Source organism: Lutra lutra, chromosome 9 (assembly GCF_902655055.1).
Source record: "Lutra lutra chromosome 9, mLutLut1.2, whole genome shotgun sequence".
Lineage (NCBI taxonomy): Eukaryota > Metazoa > Chordata > Mammalia > Carnivora > Mustelidae > Lutra > Lutra lutra.
The window spans coordinates 35,796,404-35,816,831 of NC_062286.1; the positions used below are offsets into that span (position 1 = coordinate 35,796,404).

General features: G+C 44.2%; 2 protein-coding genes across 6 annotated transcripts in view; one reads left to right on the top strand and one right to left on the bottom strand.

The window, feature by feature from the left end:
• Positions 1–20,428, bottom strand: part of ZNF2 (zinc finger protein 2) — a 43,732-nt gene that overhangs the window by 20,044 nt on the left and 3,260 nt on the right. For 2 of the 5 annotated variants that reach the window (XM_047743864.1, XM_047743861.1), the window contains exon 2: positions 17,060–17,247. The exons of 2 other annotated variants lie outside the window; for them this stretch is intronic. The gene's annotated coding sequence lies outside the window, so the exon portion shown is untranslated. Of the gene's footprint in view, positions 1–840; positions 883–17,059; positions 17,248–20,428 lie in introns of those variants that run through there. One more of the 5 variants, XM_047743860.1, reaches the window with a different exon arrangement.
• On the top strand, positions 1,914–12,592 carry ZNF514 (zinc finger protein 514). Its single transcript, XM_047743867.1, has 5 exons — positions 1,914–2,721; positions 4,164–4,252; positions 8,990–9,116; positions 9,447–9,530; positions 11,463–12,592. Exons 1-5 carry the CDS (start codon positions 2,703–2,705, stop codon positions 12,443–12,445), a joined length of 1,302 nt encoding a protein of 433 aa, XP_047599823.1. The 5' UTR covers positions 1,914–2,702; the 3' UTR covers positions 12,446–12,592.

Here is a 20,428-nt window from a genome sequence, read left to right on the forward strand (position 1 = left end):
TGATGATGGATGCCTGAGCACACAGGGGATCAGTAGAAAAATCTATGCTTCAGTTCTGCCTTACAAAAGCACCTTTACATTTGTTTTTTGTTTTTTTTAATAATAAGCTTAAAATAGAATAAGCCATCTCCCTCAGGCCAATTTGATTTAGAGATGTTCTTGTCACCTGCTCTTCCTCTGAGCAAACTACAGTTTACCAATATTGTTCCTAAAATTTGATGTCTTCTGTTTTTTCTCTCCATCTTCCATGGCAATAGAATTTTAGCCAGGCACATGTTTAAAGAGTACATTTCTCTGCAGCTAGATGTGGCCAAATGTTCTTATAAATAGGATGTAAGTGGATGTGGTGTATGGCTCCTTAGGACAGCCTTCCTTACAGGACAGCTGGAGTCAAGAATACAAAGTAATGAACTATTCATCCCCATGACAACAGAGATGGATCTCAAGGGCTTTATGCTGAGTGATAAAAGCCACTCTCAAAATGTTACATTCTAGGGATGCCTGGGTGGTTCAGTGGGCTAAAGCCTCTGCCTTTGGCTCAGGTCCTGATCCCAGGGTCCTGGGATCGAGCCCCGAATCAGGCTCTCTGCTCACTGGGGAGCCTGCTTCCTCCTCCTCTCTCTCTGCCTGCCTCTGCCTACTTGTGATGTCTCTCTGTCAAATAAATAAATAAAATCTTTAAAAAGAAAAGCTACATACGATATAATCCTATTTATATGACATTCTGTAAAAAGCAAAACTATGTGTACAGAACAGTAGTCACACTGGGTTGGAATGGGAGAAATGTTTGACTATAAAGGAGCAGCAAAAAGGAATGTTGGGGGCAGTGCACAAACTTACTGGGTTGCTGGGAACCAGAGCTCCCCTAACAGTAGTTGACCTCGAGTGACACATGAGAACACTCTGGAAGAGGGGACATCCTTGTTAAGCTATTGATTAACTCTCTTGGGTAACATGTGCATTGTGACATAGGCCTCTGGATCAGGCTCTGTCCTGAATTTAAGAGGATGGAAATTTCAGACACTGTAGCAAGCCAATGCCAAAAGGCACACCAGGCACAGAGGGCGCTCCTCAAGATAATCTGAAGCAGTTCCATTTCTGTCTAGTTGTGCTAAGTTACAAATGAGATGACATTTTTTTCTAATTCGTCCATCCCTTTCCCTTCTTGGTTCCAGAGCACAGAAAAGAACAGAAACTCCTGGGCCAAAACCACGGTTCCCTGGCAGCACCCCCACGTCGCCTGCCGGCCCCCTCCCCACCCCAGAGGAAGAGGGCTTGCTTTTTGGGCACTTGCTATGCCATCCTGGGCATGTGTGCCACCGAGAGTGCTGGGAAAAAGTGACGGATTGAAAAGCAAGAGGGGAAAATGGTGGGTTTTGCCCTGACTTAATGGGTTGTCCCAGAACCCCTAGATAGGGTCTATAAACCACTCAGTCCTTACAAGTCCCCTCTCTGGCTGAGGACTGCCTCCTGAGAGCCATCGTTTTAATATTCAGACCATTTCTACATTTCTTTTAGGTTGTAAATGATACTCGTTTCTGGAGCAGGAAGGAGTCCGTATCGTTTCTTCGTTGACCCTTCTCTGAACTTTGAACTTGGAGCAGTGGGAGGAAGGCGGAGAGGCACGGGAGGGCCTGTAGAAGAGCAGTAAGTAACTAGCAATAAGCCATCTGTATGTCTGGGCACTCTGTAAGAGATATGCTTAGAGAGTCTCCTGTAAATCCTTATTTGGCAGATTCAGGGTAGGGCCAGGCTTCTCTTTTTAACAAATTTCCAGTGGCTTCTGGTTGGACAACCCCAAACCTGGCTATGGAGCCCAAAATGGAAGTTGCTCTCAGTTCCCAACTGGTGGTGAGAGCCCGGGAAACCCTCTACCCTGGTCGGTGGCTAACAGGGCCGTTCCCAGAGGACTCCCCGCCGGCACCATCAGGACCATTCTCTCCGGCCCCCAGGGCGCAGGCGCCACTCGCCCCGCCCCGCGGACCCGCCCCGGACGCTCGCTTGTTTGACCCCCGCGAGGCGGCTCATCTGCGCAGGCTCGGGACGGTCTGGGCGCAGGGGCTAGGTCTGGGGCCGGGAAGGTCTTTAGTCTTTGGGGGATCTGTGACTTCGGGCGCGTGGGCTTATCGCGGGCACCGCGCCCTAGCCCGTGACAGAGTTGGGAGTGCTCCTCCACCTGCCCACCTGCGAGAGACTATGGGGGCCTAGAGCTAGAGGACAGAGTTGCAGAGCCGGTCCGTGTCCCTGTGAGGCTCTCTCCCGAATCCCTGCTGTTTTAGGGCCGCGGAGGGGCACTGGCCCCCGAGGTCGCAGGCGTGGCTACGGACGTACCTCCTGGTGGTGTAGTCGTCACTGTGGGTGTGGGTCTGCGAGGGAACTGGGTTCCAGAGCCTGGTCCCGAGAAAGGCGGCGGAGCGGCACCAGTGCGCCCAGGCCCGACTCCTGAGGGGTCTGAGAGCGCGCCCGAAAGCGGGGGAACGGCCCCTCCTCGGGCGGCAGAGCTCCGCGCCGGGGCGGCAGTCCGGGTTTGATATCCCTGCTAAGGGCCGTGCGGGTGGGCTGGGCGTCACCGCGCGGAGTGGGAATGCCCGGTGTCACCCAGCGTGCTCCCTGCTCCCTGAATCGTAGGGAGGACTGCAGGGCTGCGGCCGCAGAACAGAGATTTGGACCTAGTGAAAGGACGTCGCCCCTTAGACCCAGCTATGGAGTCCACAGCATCAGGTTTGGCTCTCAAGGGTGCAGAGGGCCAGAAGCCCTTCTGGGGAGTTAGTAGTGGGCCGAGGAGGAGGACGACTCTAGAAATAAGCCGGGGACTCCAGTGATGGGGCAGAGCCTGTAACCGTCTTCCCTGTGGCATTTCCTAATTTGCCAGGCCCAGGAGCATGAGGTCCCAGTATCCAGATAACATGGTAAAAGTGGAGGGGATGGCCACGGAAGTCTTCCCAAAAGCCAGAGGAGAGAGTAGCGGGCCGGAGAGGATCTCTTCCTGTGTGGGAGGGAGAGGGTGAACAATACAAAGCTGTGGGGGAGTAGCCCTTGGCCAGAGATCAGAGAGCAGTGGGGCCATTTAGAGCCTGCCCGCCCTTTCCTTTATTGCTTCATTGATAAGATTCCTCTAGCTCAACTGTACAAGATTAGCAGTGCACATGGTGGGGGGGGGGCACCTCCTGTACCACTCTCACTAGTGTTTGGGAGGAGGCAATCTAGGTGACCCAGGAGGTTTTAAGCCATTCCTTTGTAAATTTAGAATCTACTGTCCTTCACCAAACGGCATTTTAATTTGACTTTTCAGTCTTTAGTGCCAATGCTCAAGGTCACGAGACTGGTCAATGGCAGAACTGGGCTGCATCTCTGGGACTATCACCCTCTCTGTATTCCTTTATGTCTTGTGTTCTGTAGACCACCAGCACAGGAATCATCTCGAAATTCCTTAGAAATGCAGGCTCTCAGGCCCTACCCTACATTCACTGAATCAGAGTCTGTTTAAGAAGATCCTCAGGAATCCATACACACTTTCAAGTTTGAGAAGTGCTGACCTGTACTGTACCATGCTGCTTGCCACCCATGCTTTTTTTGTTGTTGTTAGCTATGACCACTTATCTGGTATAGTTGATTTTCAGGCTTTAAAAGCAGTAAGGGACAAAACCCTATCATAGAGGGACTTGCAAAGTATGGTTGCAGAGACCTAAGATGCTTGGGAACTTGTCAGGAAGAACCGACCTTTGAGTTGGCTTCCCAAGGATGAGGGGAAAGGTGTGACTTGCTTTCCCTTAGAGTCTGTATCCCTTTGTGGCCTTGCCCTGGACCTTGTTTTGTATTCTTAACCTGTCTTATACCGCAGGCTAGATTTAAAGTTTCTTGGAAGTCTTCTCCACGTTTATATTGTGGATGCCCAGTAAATAACTGTCCAGTGGAGTGGCCAAGCTATGGTGAAACCTAAGTTACCTGCAGCCTGCTGTGGCCTTTGGACACAAAGGGGGCGGGGAGTTTGTGCACTTCTCTCTCATGTGAGAGAGCTAGAGGCTGCCACTCAGCTCCCTTTGAACCAGCTCTGTCCCCAGAACCAAGACACACTGAGTCTTCAGGGATCTCTAGTGTGGGGAGTCTGGGAGCTGCAAAGGTCATGGGGTTAGCCTTCCTTATGGCTCCTTTTACCTTCCTAGTTCTCCCTTCTCAGGACCCTCCTCTTCCTCCAGAGAGATACCCAGGAGAAAAGGGAACAACCAGTTTATTCCTGAAAGCCAGGCCCCAGGTGAGTTGAGGTTCTCTTCATTTTTTTCTCAAATGACTAAACTACGGATGTCTTTGCCCCCTTTTCTCTGGAACCCCTTTGTTCAATGCCAAGGGGAACTGACCCCAATTCCTGCTCTGTAGGAGCCTGAGCCCATCAAGGTGGATGCTGGCCTCCCTGGCCCTTTCCAGGGCCCTCTCCTCTCTGCTCTGTATGTACTCACTCAGATCCTTTGGTTTATTTCTGTCATGAGCACTGCAGTGAGTACCAAGTAATGTGAGAGAGCCCTGGCCTTGAAAGAATGTCACTACCACAGAAGGGAGAGGACTCTGGTACCTAGGATGCAGCCCCAGTCACAGTGAGGATATGCATGATTTAATGACAGATGGGAGTGGCACGGATAGGCCTTTCCTTCAAAGCTTAGTAAAAGGAAAAATCAGCCTGTGCTGGAGAGGCTGGGGGAAGGCTCATGGAGAAGAGGGACAAGGTTCTGAGGGTATAGAAAGGTGGGGAAGCCATTTTGAGTCTATGTCCCTGTTCAGATGTTATCTTCCTGGATTAGTGAGGAGATAGACTTAACGCACTAATTCCTTGCTGAAAGACTCACCTGACTTCTCTATGCATTGTTTTTGCCAACTGTAAAATGAAGATGGTAATCATGTTAATGATAATGATGAAAGCAGTAATAGCCATTATGTACTGAGAACTAAATATGTATCAGGAACTATTCTACACAGTTTACTTGAACTAACTCATTTCATCTTTCAAACATTCTCATTTTGAAGAATGGCATCTGAGGCACAGAGAGGCAACTGAGAAAGCCAAGGCATAGAGAGATAAGGTAACTTGTTTATGGTTATCTGTCTCATAAGGAAGGCATTCTAGTTTCAGATCTGGGTTGTTTGGCTCTGAGATCTTAACCACTCAGTAATGTAGCTAGCTCATATCATTGTTGCCGTCTTCTGGCAAATGGTAACTGCTTAGTCCTTGTGAGCTGCGTTGTGATGGGGGTAGAAGGGATAATGGTGACTGACTCCAGAAGTGCATTCAGAGTTGGCTATAGTCGTCCGGAGAACCAAGTGGAGGGCTGTGGATGCCAGACTGCATGGCTTCCTAGCATGGATGCCAAGGTGATACCATCTTGGTACTACCTAAATGATAGTTTCATGTATTCTAGCTTAATGATAGATATTGTGTTTAATTTTCTAGCAAATGGGGGAAACCCCAACCAGTTTGGAAGTCTCACAAATAACTAGTAGAGTAATGAATAGAGTTTAAACCTCTTTGGCCTTGATGTACCCATTCAGAGGTATATCAGAGAGCTTAATCTAATTATACCCTGGTGACAGTGGCCTATAGATCTCAATGGCCCATAGTAACAAAGGTGTATTTCTTCTCTGTTACGTATCAGTAGTGGACTGGCTGTGACTGCTCCACACCCTCTTTGCTCTGGGATTTAGGCTAAAGGATTAGTCCTCCTTTGGGATATGTTATGTGGCAGGGAGAAATGCAATGTCAGAGCCAGGAGATGGTTCTTCTGGCTTCTGCCCAGGAAGGACATGTGTTGCTTCTACCCACAATCCATTGGCTGAAGCAAGTCGTGTGGCCAAGCCTAATGTCAGTGAGATGGGAAATATAAGCCTCCCATAGTGAGGGGCGCCAGGGGAGGGGCAGTGAATTTTGAACAACTAATGAGCCTACCACTGTCTGTTTTCTTACAAAAATTCACTTGCTTTCCTCCACACAAATACCCTCCCCAAGAGATAACCCAAAAACTCCATTTAGTTACCTAGTAGGAACATCAAGATCAAAGTCCTGGATGGGGTGATGGCCTCAACATCAGGTCTGGATGTTTCTCCTCTGGATCTGGAGACCTATGAACTAAAAGGACAAACTGCCCAAATCCATATATCCAACGTACAGTGGAAAAGGATAACCACAGTAAGAAATCCCTATTCAAAACAGGGAAGCAAGGGAGAAGCCCAGCAGTCTCAGGTCCATAACCGTTAAGATATTCCACTTGGCAGACTTGGTAAGAACCACTGATCTTGGGACTGGGAAGTCTTTTGGTTCTGTTTGGGTTCTCTTCCCCGGGTGGAGCTCCTGGGTCCCATGTTTTCCTTAGCTCTTGGCTCTGCCCCACAAGTTCCTTTTGCAGTATCCTCCTTGGTCACATAGGAAATGATATTGGAGAATAAACTCACTTGAGGGCTAGGCAGCTTTTTCATCCTGCCTGAGTAGGTTGATGGCCCAAGGATTTTTTTCAAGTCATGGACGTTCAGTGTAACTCTCAAAATGTAATCAGTTTTTAATGTATTTGTTTTCTCTCATTTCCATGTGTCAAGTTTTACCCACAGTTCTTTTAAAATATATACTTCTTTAGGCTTAATTGTGGAGCTTTGAGGGTTTTTCTCAGGACAGCCATTCTTTTAGACAGTAAGCAGTTTGGTTGCCCTAAAGATATCCTGGGAGCCATCTGGAATTATTCAGAGGTTTAAACAAAAGGTTTGATTACCACACTCATAATTTGGTCCTTCCCTTAGGTTGAGTTTTAATCATCCTTTGTCATTGCAAAAGCCTTATCTACATTGTCTTTGACCAATTGGAAAGGAAAACTGGTTTAATCTCTAACTCTCCAAGTCCTGGAATTTCTAGACACTTTCTTTTGCCTTCCATTTTTATTTTGTAAACTCACAAACTCTTAAGCTCATTTTTTTTCTTGTAATGTTTTGTCAGATTCTGCCAGTAACAACCAGCTCACACTACTGATGTTCCAGCCTCTTCTTGTAACATCACAAGTTGATGTTTACATTGTTCATCTTTGCAGTTACTGCCGACAACAGTTTTAGCACACAGTTCACCATCAAATCATGTAGGTTGCCATCTTACCAGTAGGTTTCTTTACTACTGGCCCTGAAGCCAAAGTCAGATATTTTAGGCTTTTTGCTATGGCAGAACCCTACATTAAGTACTAGTTTCATAATGAGTCGGTTTAGGCTAGTTATGCTGTAATAACAACAGCAAACTCTCAAAGACTTATACCAACAAAGGTTTATATCTTGCCTGCATTACCTGTTTTACATCCCATTTGTGAAAGCAGATTATTTGACTACCCCTGGGTTGTTGGGACAGGGAACTCAATCCTGTAGGGAGAGCCAGTGATTATTTTGAGCAAATAATATAATCTATCACAAGATGTTACTATAGCAGTGAGTTTTCCATATTTGACTATTTTGGACTGACTTTCATGTTAATGTAAAATTTTACTTTGACTTATTTTATGGAATCAATGCCTAAATGGGATTTGATTTCTAAACATATTTTGGGAAAAGTAACAGGGATTTAACAGTCAGATGAGAGGTGTTCTGATTGCTTTTACAGAGGATGACAGGAGAGTCCTGACTGGGACCCACAGAATGGTTGTACCTTGTGGGGACCTGGGATTCAGGGTCTGTCAGTTTTGCACATTCAGGAATTGAATGAGTCGGGACAAAAAGTGATTAGGGTTTGGGGGAGAAGATTCGTGTTAATCAAACTCACAAAAGACTTACTGATTCATTATAAGGCCACTGGATATACTTTCACTGAACTGTGTGGTGGTGGTGATATATTATTCTAAATCCCCAATATTTGATTTGGACTTAGTAAAACTTATCTTTAAAATCATAGGCCACTCGGGGCGCCTGGGTGGCTCAGTGGGTTAAGCCGCTGCCTTTGGCTCAGGTCATGATCTCAGGGTCCTGGGATCGAGCCCCGCATCGGGCTCTCTGCTCAGCGGGGAGCCTGCTTCCTCCTCTCTCTCTGCCTGCCTCTCTGCCTGCTTGTGATCTCTCTCTGTCAAATAAATAAATAAAATCTTAAAAAAAAAAAAGATTAAAATCATAGGCCACAAGTTTCAAAAATAGTTGGAGATTGTTGATACTAGTGCATTTGAGAATGCAAAACAGGGGCCTCTGGGTGGCACAGTTGGTTAAGCGTCCAACAATTGGTTTGGGCTCAGGTCATGATCTTGGGGTCTTGGGATGGTGCCCCATGTCAGGCTCCAAGCTCAGTGAGGAGTCTGCTGGAGTTTCTCTCTCCTCTCTCTCTGCCCCTCCCACACTCACTCATGCTCTCTCTCAAATAAGTAGATGCATTTTAAGAAAAAAGGAATGCAAAACATATTAGTCTGTTACTTCTAGTTGATTCTAATTAAATGCAACTATGTGGAAAATGGAAGAAATGGATTGCATTTACCTCCCTTATGTAAGCAGACTGTCTCTGTAGGCCTGAGATCTTGAGATCCTGATTATATTTTTAAGCAGCGTGATACTGACAAGTCGGCATCAGTGGGTAGGATCCAAGTAGTAACAATAATACAATCCCTGGAGCAGCTTAAAATATTTTGGGGATGACAAGACCCAAACCTGGGCATTGGTGGGGTGCCTGGGTGGCTCAGTGGGTTAAAGCCTCTGCCTTCGGCTCAGGTCATAATCCTGAGATCAAGCCCTGCATCAAGCTCTCTGCTCAGCGGGGAGCCAGCTAACCTCCCCCCACTATCTCTGCCTGCCTCTCTGCCTACTTGTGATCTCTGTCTGTCAAATAAATAAAATCTAAAAAAATCCAAACAAACAAACAAAAAACACTGGGCACTGGGATAGCTAGGAGCTCTTGGAATCCCTTCTACATCCTAAGGTTTTACTCAGACATCCACCCACTCTTCTCCCTGGGGCTGCTAGTGTGTTCCCTTAGGGTACAAGAGTATTTTCTGTGTTTCAGGATCTGATGACATTCGAGGATGTAGCTGTGGAATTCACCCAGTGGGAATGGGGACAGCTGGACCCTGCTCAAAAGGACCTATACAGGGTAGTGATGCTGGAGAACTTCAAGAACCTGGCCTCTCTGGGTGAGCTCAGCTCCTCCAAAGCCCAAAGCCTGCCTGTCAGACCTGCCATCTTTATTTCATTGGTGTTTAAAAGCTTGGGGTTTGTAGGCCTGTTTGCTGAGTTTTGCCCTGGGGTTATGGAATTAGACATTTACATTGTCCTTGGGGTCCTCATTCCTAGAAAAAGTTCTGCTCCATATGAAGTTTCATGATTGTGCTCCCAATATTTTACAGTGCCTATTCTTTGGAGGCTTTCTACACCTACAGTCTGATCTCCCCCAGAAAGACCTAGAGCCAAAGCCTTGGCCTCTAACATACAGAGTCATGGTCCTTTTCTTTCTCTACCATCAGGGTTTCCAGTGGCTAAACCATATGTCATCTCCCAGTTGGAGAAAGGGAAAGAACCCTGTGTATTAGAGGGAGAAATCTCAACAGGTGAGTGAATGAGAACTAAGCAACAACACACACACCAGCCATGGGTGAGAAATTGCCCTGAACCCTTGCTCATGGGGCTCTCCTTTGAGAAGGTAAGACCACTTGCCAGGAGCTCTCCACTGCAGTATTTTGAATATTCTCGGGCTTTTGTAATTGTCTGGTGTCAGAAAGAAGAGATGCTCATTTTCTTCTCTAGCATTTACACTTTGGAACCCATCTCTGCCCACCCTTTCTGGGTTCTTGGTGCCACTCATCATCACTAGATGTCATATGGACGATGTTGGATGGAATCAAAGGATTGACAGTTGTAAATGGCCAGGCCCTCCTTTGCCAGCAGAGTTAAGAGAGTTAGTGAAAGACCAAACAGTAGAGTAGCCTAGAAATTAAAGGGTTACAGGCAAGGACAGATGGTAGATGTCAAGAAGATCAAGGTAGAGACACTTCATGCTTGATCAAGCTGAGCTTCAATAGAGGTGGTTCCAGGAACAAAAATTACTCCTTACTGTCTACTGATGTCACCTCTTTGAGACCACGTGTTCCTAGGTAACTTGAGAGTATGTGATGAGCCTCACTTCTTGGAGCAGAATTCTGGACTCAAGCTCTTCTGCCTGCCATGTGTAACTAAGGCACAATGGAGGAAGGTGACAGTCTGTGCCAGTATCAGTCTCAGGTAGAATCATAGCCCTGGGTCAGAGATAAATCTCAGGAAATAAGTGCTCATATCCTGGGAGCACAGGCTGGGCCTCATTAAAGGAGCCTAGAATAGAGATCAGAGACTGAAGTTGCTAATCTCTGCTATATTCATATTTTCTTGATCTTTTTTCCTTCTAGAATGGGAGCAAGGGTGTGACCTCTGGATCTAGTCTTGACAGTGCTCTACAAACATGGCTGTGTTTCAGAATCTCTCAGGGAGCCTGTTAAAGATCCAGATCTCCAGGGGCCACATGAGACCTACTGACTCAGAATATGGCTTCTGGGAGCACTGGCATCAGTAATCATTTACCTCTTCAGAAGTGTTACTATTATTACATTAGTTTTCTGTTATTGCTGAAAGAAATGAATACAAACCTAATGACTTTAAACACGAGTTTAGTTATAGTTCATAGGTCAGAAATCTGTCATGGATCTCAAAAAAGATGTCAGGAGAGGTGTGTTCCTTTCTGGAGTCGCTAGGGTAGATTCTGTTTTCTGTCATTTGAGTTGTTGGCAGAACCAATTCTTGCAGTTGTGAAACTGAGATCCCTGTTTTCTTGCTGGCTGTCAATTGAGAAATATTTCCAGCTTCTAGAGACTGCTACATTCCTTGGCTCATGGCACCCTTACTCCATCTTCAAAGCCAGAAGTGGTGGGCTGAGTCATTCTCACACATCTCTCTGACCCAGCCAGGAAATGTTCTCTGATTTTAATTAAGGACTTATGTGATTAGATTGGGCCCATCTGAATAATCCAGGATAATCTCCCCATCTAAAGGTTTGGGCCCTTAATCATATCTGCAAAGTCCTTTTTACCATGTAAGATAACACATTTACAAGTTCTTGGGATTCGAGCATGGATGTCTTTGGGGGAGAATTATTCTGCCTGTCACAATTATATACTGTAATATATTACTGAGGTGCTGAGGGGACTTTGTGGAGGACATCTTCCTACCCTCTTCTCATCTTTATGTTAGATTTACCTTGTGTACTGGAATCCAAACGCTATTTTTTTTTAGATTTTCCTAATCTCCATTCAGTAATTTATCACCTCTTGATAACTCCAAAACCTTCTTCAGATATACACTATACTTGAAAGAAACTGTACACATCTCGGGTATTATTTTAAAGCTTCATTACCTTACATCCATTATAGGACTTTACTTCCTCTGGGCACATGGAACAGTTAATATGAGAATGTCTTGTCTTTTTTTTTTTTTTTTTCCTTCCCTCCTCTCAGACTGGGAGAAAAGGCCTAAAGCCAAGGAATCAGTACTGAATCAGGGAATTTCCAAAGAAGAATTACTCCAGATAGCATCAGTGGAAAAATACATCAGAGATGAATTCTGCTTCTGCAAACTGAAAGCAACCTGTGGTTGTGATGACCAATTAGAGATACAACCAAAAATCCAGGCGAGACATCTGAAAGGAATGCCAATCTCTCAGAAATCTACCACCCTTAAGATAGATCATGAACGGAGTGAATTTGGGAGAAGTTTAGACCTAAGATCAGTCCTTGTTAACCAACGCAGTGTTCCTATAGGAGAAGGAGCCTATAAATGTGACACAGAATTCAGACAGACTTCAGGGAGAGATAACTCCCAGAGAAGCCATCCAGGAAAGAAACCTTGTAAATGTAATGAATGTGGGAAGTCTTTCCATTTCCAGTCAGAACTGAGGCGCCATCAGAGATGTCACACCGGAGAAAAGCCCTATGAATGCAGTGAATGTGGAAGAGCCTTTGGTCATATTTCATCCCTTATTAAACATCAGAGAACTCATACTGGAGAAAAGCCCTATGAATGCAGTGAATGTGGGAGAGCCTTCAGCCAGAGTTCATCTCTTGTTTTACATTACAGATTTCATACTGGGGAGAAACCCTACAAATGTAATGAATGTGGAAGAGCCTTTGGTCATACTTCATCTCTTATTAAACACCAGAGAACTCACACTGGAGAAAAGCCCTATGAATGCAGGGAATGCGGGAGAACCTTCAGCCAGAGTTCATCTCTCATTGTACATTACAGATTTCATACTGGAGAGAAACCTTACAAATGTAATAAATGTGGGCGAGCCTTCAGCCAGAGTTCATCTCTCACTCAACATTACAGATTTCATACTGGAGAGAAACCTTACAAATGTAATGAATGTGGGAGAGCCTTTGCTCATACTGCATCCCTTATTAAACATCAGAAAAGTCATACTGGAAAAAACGCCATATGAATTCAGTCAATGTTGGAAGGCTTTCAGCTGGAGCACACACAGTTTTCACATGACACACCCTGGAGAGAGATCCTGTATGTGTAATGTATGTGGGAAGACTTGGTTGGAAGACCTGTCTTATTCAACATCAGACAGTACATGCTAAAGAAAGGCTCTTTAGATGTCAAGAGAAAAGGTGGGCTTTCTGTCACACCTCGCCCTTTATCAAACACCAGAGGATCCGTATTAGTGAGAAACCAAGTAAATGTGATTGATTTGGAGAGGCTTTTGTCAGAGGACACATATTATTCAACAGCAGACAGTTTCTACTGTCAAGAAGCCTTATCAATGCACTGAGTGTGGCACAGCCTTTAGTCACATACTATTCAGAAAGAAAGTAAGTAAGTAAATAAATATCAGATAACTTAAGTGTGGTAAAAGCAATCTGTGATACTTCTCTTACTAAGCACCAAGAACACATAGAAAAGTCTTTGAAAGCAATAAAGGTGGGAGGGCCTTTTAGAGCTCATCTCTCAATAAACATCAGAGAATTTATTTTTGAGAAAAACACTATGGAAATAGTGAATGTGGGAGAATCTTCAGCCAAACCTCTTTCATTTACGAATATCAGTGAACTCACCCTGCTAGTTAGAAACCTGGGAATAGAATGCATGCGGAAAAGCCTTTGGCCAATGTTCCACCCATTTTGCACATCAGAGAATGTGTACTGGAATGACTTTGTGAATTTGGTGAAACTGGGAAAACCCACTAGTATAGTTCAGGTCTCAGCATACATTAAGGCTTTACTCCAATGAGGAACCCTGGGAACTTAATGAATGTGGGAAAAGTTCCTTTCAGGCTTGAGATTCATAAAGCAAGAGCTGAAAGGAATCTGAGTGATTCAACAAGTCCTGTGATTTTCTACCTGGTGGGGCTCTCTGTAACGGCACTGTGATTCACCTCCCTATCCTGTTACTGATGGGAGCAGAGGTGCTACTGTGTGGGTGAAGAGAATGGAAGCTGCGCTAGGTGGAGAACCACCAGTGATTCAGCCAGACCCTATCTTAGGGCTAAGAAAACTGATTTGAAAGTGCCATGCGCTGGGCTGGGTCTCTCTTCCTTCTGGTTCACAGCTGTGGTTTTGAGATTGAGAGACTGAAGGTCTTCCCCGTACAAACCCCCCCATGCCACTACATGTTACCTCTCTCTAAGAGGCTGGAGTGTTATTTTTAAAGTTTGAGCAAAAAGCAATTTTCATTAGATCTTTATGCTCTGAGATTTGGGATTTTTGAAATAAAATCTTTTTAAACATTAAAATCATTAAAATGTGGGTATTAAAAAAAATCAAAACTTCAAAAACATTATTCTAAGTGAAAGCCAGATGCCACCATTCCATTTATAGCAAATGTCCAGAAATGGCAAATCCTCAGAGGCAAAGTAGATTAATGGTTGTCTGGTACTGGGAGAAGCAACTGGGAGTAAATGCAAATATTAGAAAGAATCTTATTGGGGTGATGCAAATGTCTTAAAACTGGATTATGTTGATGGTTGAACAGTTTGGTAAATTTACTAAAAATTATTGAATTGCACACACAAAATGGGTGAAATTTATGGTATATAAATTACACCTCAGTAAAATTGCTTTTATAAAACATCAAATATACAGATATACCAACTATTGCTAAACTACTTTTCCTACCTTGTCTGTTACTTCAAGCCATCTGTATGTCTTTATTTTCTGTAGTAGTTAACCCTAAGCTTTCTGGGTCTCAAGTTCATATCATGATGCATCTGAAATTTATGTGGAGAAGCCAGGAGTAGGAGCTGGCAGAGAGCAGAGGAGTCTTGACTAAAAAGATTAGCTTATACTAAAGACAGTCCTTCAAGCATTTTAAGTCACTGAGCCTAGACCTCAGGGAATCAGTTCAAAGTGGGTCCATGCAGACAGGCACAATCTAGAGGTCCAACAGGTTGGCTAAGGCTGAGAGGTGCAGGCAGACAGGATAAATGGAGGCATCTAGACAGCTGAGATCAGAATGCCAGTCTAGAAACCTAGAAATCATGGGAATTTCTTTCCAGAGAGCCAAAGTATACAGGAGAGAAACAGCAAATTTACTACATTAGTACTGTCTTAGTTTGCTTTGTCTTACCTTTCCTCCCCGTGTTCTTTTCTAACCCCAACTTAAGTCACTTTATATACCTGGATACCTGCAACTTTGTAGCTGGTCTTTGCTTGACATCTATCTGTCTTGTGTATCTTTGCTATGGTAACCATTCTTATCAGTCTGTACCCACTGCCTTGCCTGAAAGCCTCTGTACTGCCTACAAGAAAAATCCTCACTCCTCAGTTTGGCATTTAACGCCGTCTTCACTCTGCCTTAACCTCCTGCTACTCCTGACAAGAACCTCTATTACAAACTAATTTGCTTGCCATACCTCGGAGATACCTTCACACTTCCCTGCCTGCCCCACCAGCCTGGAATGCGCACTCCACTTCTCAGAAGCCTACTAAGTAGAACCCTGTTCAAATACCCTCTCATCAGGGAAGAATTCTCTTGAACACTGATGTAAAGTCATATCTTACTGATTTGCAATTGTAAAAGCATTTGCATTTGCTTAAGGTTTTTAAAAATGAAGAGATGTCTTGGGTAGTTCTTATTACTGTCTTGATCTCTTTAAAGCATTTTTTATCAGCTTGCCACTTTCTTGTCTCCTGAACCAGATTTTTTTTTTAAAGATTTTATTTATTTATTTGACAGAGAGAGATTACAAGTAGGCAGAGAGGCAGGCAGAGAGAGAGGAGGAAGCAGGCTCCCTGCTGAGCAGAGAGCCCGATGCGGGAGCTCAATCCCAGGACCCTGAGATCATGACCGGAGCCAAAGGCAGCGGCTTAACCCACTGAGCCACCCAGGCGCCCCCTCCTGAACCAGATTATCAGCTGCTTCAGATAATTTCCTCCACTTCCTCTCAGAAATGAGCAGACAGTAGGTGCTTACTAACCTGGTGTTAATTTGAGAAACTTGTATTGCCCATGTTTTCTCACTGCTTCTGACTTCACACTGTTTATAAAAAAATATTTTATTGTACAGATATACTACATTTTATTTTTTTAAAGATTTATTTATTTGGGATGTCTGGGTGGCTCAGTGGGTTAAGCCTCTGCCTTCAGCTCAGGTCATGATCCTGGAGTCCCAGGATCGAGTCCCATGTCTGGCTCCTTGCTTGGCGGGGAGTCTGCTTCTCCCTCTGACTTCTCCCCTCTCATACTCGCTCTTCTCTCTCATTCTCTCTCTCTCAAATAAATACAATATTTAAAACAAAGATTTACTTATTTGAGAGACAGAGCATGAGGCAGAGAGGGTCAGAGGGATAAGCAGACTCCCTGCTGAGTAGGGAGCCCTATGCAGGACTCCCTCCAGGATCATGACCTGAGCTGGCAGTCACTTAATCAACTGAGCGATCCAGGTGCCCTGATACAGCACATTTTTTTAAAAAATATTTTATTTATTTATTTGACAGAGAGAGATCACAAGTAGACAGAGAGGCAGGCAGAGAGAGAGGGAAGCAGGCTCCCCGCTGAGCAGAGAGCCCGATGAGGGACTCGATCCCAGGACCCTGAGATCATGACCCGAGCCGAAGGCAGCGGCTTAACCCACTGAGCCACCCAGGCGCCCGATATACCACATTTTTAAAAATAGTATTTAGTTAAGTAATCTCTATACCCAACATGGGGCTTACACTCACCACCCCAAGATCAAGAGTCGCATGCTCTTCTTTTTATTTATTTATTTATTTTTATTTTTTTAAAAGATTTTATTTATTTATTTGACAGACAGAGATCACAAGTAGGCAGAGAGGCAGGCAGAGAGAGAGAGAGAGAGAGGAGGAAGCAGGCTCCCCGCTGAGCAGAGAGCCCGACATGGGGCTCGATCCCAGGAACCTGGGATCATGACCTGAGCAAAGGCAGAGGCTTTAACCCACTGAGCCACCCAGGCGCCCCAAGAGTCGCATGCTCTTCTGACTGTGCCAGCCAGGTGCCCTTGATGTCACACTTTTGTATTAGATGAAAAACTTTCCTTCTAGAAAACTACCAATTAAATATTTTTTTAGAAAAATACAATGTTGATTCCTATAATTATTTTTCAGATTCAAATGTAGATTGGGATTGTTCCATTTTTGGGGGGTGGGTTGGTATGTGTGTATATAAAAACTCATTGCTATTTTATTTTGTAGCACTACAATGACTTCTCATATCAACTATGAGAACCAGGTCAAACTCCACAGGTTAAAGATACAGTACTCCATAAGACTGCTCTCATTTCAGACACCAGCCACAAATGTGGGGGACCCTAGGCTACTCTTCTGACCAGCTGGCTACAAATTTGGGAGTTCCCACCACTCCTTCAGGTTTGATAATTCTCTGAGCAAATCTCCGGACTCAGGAAAGGGCTATATTTATTATGACAATTTTATTATAACAAAAAGATACAAATCAAATTCAACCTAAGGAAGAGGCACATAGATTGAGGTCTGACAGCATCTCAGATGGGAGGCTTTCATCTTCTCCAGGAACACACCACTGACTGGTACAGCAATGTGTAACTATGCAGAGTACTGCAAACTAGGGCAGCTTACCTGAGCTTCATAGGCCAAAGTTTTCACTGGGGTTCATGTTGTCATGGTTGGTTGACCACACAGTTGAACTCAATCTCCAGTGCCCCTTCCCTCCCTGGAGGTCAGGCTGATATCACATGGCTCAAAGTCCCAACTCTCTAATCACAAGATGGGTCTTTCTCACTTGGCCAGCCCCCATCCTGAATCATCTAATTAGTATAAACCAGGGGAAACCAGAGTCACCTTTTTATATATTTTTTAAAGATTTTATTTATTTGTCAGGGAGCACAAGCAGGGGGAGCAGCAGGCTGCGGGAGAAGCAGGCTCCCTGTGGAGCAAGGAGCCCAATGCAGGACTGGGTCCCAGGATCATGACCTGAGCCAAAGGCAGATGTCTAACTGACTGAGCCACCCAGGCATCCCAAGAGTCATCTCATCTGCATGAACTATCAGGTGTGGTTCCCCAAGACCCACTATGAATAACAAAGACACTCTTATTCCTGTACAAAGGAATTTCCACAGATTTCACAATTACCTCCTGGGAACCAAGGACAAAGACCAGCCAAGTTCTTTATGACAGAAGCACACACTCAAGTCAATGTGAAAATACTTCTTCAATTATTTTTTTTCTATTTTTTTTTCCACCCAAGTATTTGCCAATGGGCTGTAAGTTATAAGGAGACTTAATTTTACCTACATTCTTTTGCCTTTATTCTCATTCCCACCAATAGTGCAAGAGAGTTCCTTTTCTCCACATCCTCAATTCTTCAATTATTATCCAAATAAACAAAGCATAAACATGAAGACTGTACTTTAGATATTCCTCAACAAATAACTGCTATATACTACATCTGCTTACAGATCACTGGCGAGAACTTAGACACAGGACCAGATCTGATGGCAAGGGAAGCCAGAAATTGGTCTTTGTCCTTTGCAGCAATAGCCCAGTTAAAAGATGGGGGATTCTGTTATTAAGGAAAAAGAGGATGATGGGATATTGACAGATGACCAGGAATCTGTTTCTCAAGACCCAATACTGCAAAGCCATTTGGGTGTGAGGTCACATCCACAATTCTCTGGGTCTCAGCCTTCTCTGTAAGATGAAGGGCTCTGTACTTGTGAAAATAAGTGAAGCTCACTCAAATGAAAGCACAAAGGCTATTTATTCAGAGCTTGCTATTGCAAAGGATCAGCTACTATCACCTGCATTTGGCAGAGATCCAGAGGCATGCAGAAAGGAAGAATGCTTTAAAATGAGAAGAAAAAGAATGAAGCTTCAGGGATGCCCTGATTGGAGGTTGTTAGCACGGGAAAGCTGGAGGTAGGTTAACTGGGAGCAGGACATTTTTTTTTTAAGATTTTATTTATATATTAGAGAGAGAGAGAGAGAGATCACAGGTAGGGAGAGAGGCAGGCAGAGGGAGTGGGGAAGCAGGCTCCTTGCTGAGCAGAGAGCCTGAGATCATGACCTGAGCCGAAGGCAGAGGCTTAACCCACTGAGCCACCCAGGTGCCCCAGGACATCTTACATGATTGGTTTGGGGAGCTTATTTGGCTCTCTATGGTTGATCCTAAGTTGAAAGTGGGGACAAACAAAATAGGGGTACTAGCAGTCATTGACCAAGTTCTGGCTGTTCTGAGCTGATTGCTGTAGAGTCCGTGGTTTGCCTCTCAGGTTGGTTACTGCAGAGGAGTGTGTCAGAGTTCTATTGTCATATATGGTGTGTCGATTGTCCGTTGGTATATTTAGTTCCTTAGTTCCCCCGCTTTGGTCATTCCCTTGCTTGAGAAAGGCTGGCTAATTCAGATATACTAGACCTCCAGATCTTCACAACTTACAGATTTTTCAATTTTCCCCATATAAACTGTATCATATCTTTTGTTATTGTATTATCACAGCAATAATCAAATAAGAGAGCAGTTGTGAAGAAGTATTGAGCCAAGTAGTGTTTTCTTTAAGGCAATATATACCCAGTGCTACCATGTCTATTTCATTTATCTAAGAACAGCAAGAAATTATAGCCATGGCACAGATGCCACCATGGTTAGTCAATTAGAGGTTTAGAGTAGCACAAATAGCCGTAACTACTTGTGCCAGCGAAATGAGGCAAATTTACAGATCTTCCATGTAGGTAAGAGGTGATATCATTAATAACTTCTGCCAGAGTCAGTGATAGGTCTTCTAAAGTCTTTTTATTTCCCTCCACTGGAAATACTGCTCTGATTGTCCACATAAACAATGAGTTAGCAACTTGCCAGAGTGCCTGAATAGTCAAGCTCCTCATTTTGGAGCTCCTATCTGTGTTAGAATTTCCAGCATTAGTGACTAACAGTTAGGATTTCTGTACAAAGGATTTCTATACACACTCAGATCTTAGGATACTATTTCTAAACTGCATTAGAATTTAGTGTGAGAAAAACAAGACAGTTGTCCTGTCAGCAAAGGAAGCAGAATCCAGTAGGGGCACACAGAAATCAAGGGGGGGGGGGGAGTTGCCCAGGACATGAGATTGGGACCAAAGCCTTACGTTAGCTTTGTTACCTATTTGGATTCCTACTACCCAAGTGATGAGTAACTGACCCATAACACTACAAAGGTTGTCAGATTCAAGTCTACAGTTACCTGTGGTCTGATCATTAGATTGTAGTAACTAGCCTTTTATGGGAGTCAGGGACACTAGCAGTCACAGGTTGATTTGTTTAAGGTCATTTGTCTCTGTAGGTACATGTGGAAAAAATTGGCTATAATTCCCTATAGTCTCATATGACGAGACCAGAATTGTTCATTCATATATATATATAATATATCATGACAATGGACAGCATATTTAGCAACTGGTAAGACTGAAAGTAGTGCTTACTGTTTGGGATAATTTAAGAATGGCATTAGAGTAAATATGTTCCAACCTAACAATTATATGAAAGGAGAAAGAGAAAAAAGGACCATTATGGGTGGGTGACAACCAGGGACCTATAGGAATGAGAAAAAGAATAGAAGCAAGCAGAAGAAAAACAAAACAGGACTTTAATGAAGTCTCAGTCTGACATCTTGGGCAGAAGCTATTCATTATCTGAGGTCAGCTATTTCTTCCAGAGGTCTTTGGTCAGTTATATACTTCTGAAGATCAGCTGCTTCTAGAGTATCTTGGAGAATCTTGTCTGAAGTCCTCTACTGGAGTAGGCTTCTAGTTGTACCACATCTACTTTTGGAAGAATTTCTTCTTTAGTTGTGAAATACATACTGAAGAATTGACTCTCTGGTTTCACTGCTGTATTTTTTGTTAACAGTACCTGATAAAGTCCCATACAATGAGGCTCAAGAGCAGGTTTCTCTTATGTCTCTTCTTATAGATACAACCTCATGGTTGAAGAGCACAAAGAGGCTATTTAGG

Excerpts from the sequence above, each read along its gene's own strand:
- ZNF514 (XM_047743867.1), top strand. Across the intron at positions 4,253-8,989 it reads TCCTGAAAGCCAGGCCCCAG|GATCTGATGACATTCGAGGA; the intron begins GTGAGTTGAGGT and ends TCTGTGTTTCAG. Across the intron at positions 9,117-9,446 it reads CAAGAACCTGGCCTCTCTGG|GGTTTCCAGTGGCTAAACCA; the intron begins GTGAGCTCAGCT and ends CTCTACCATCAG.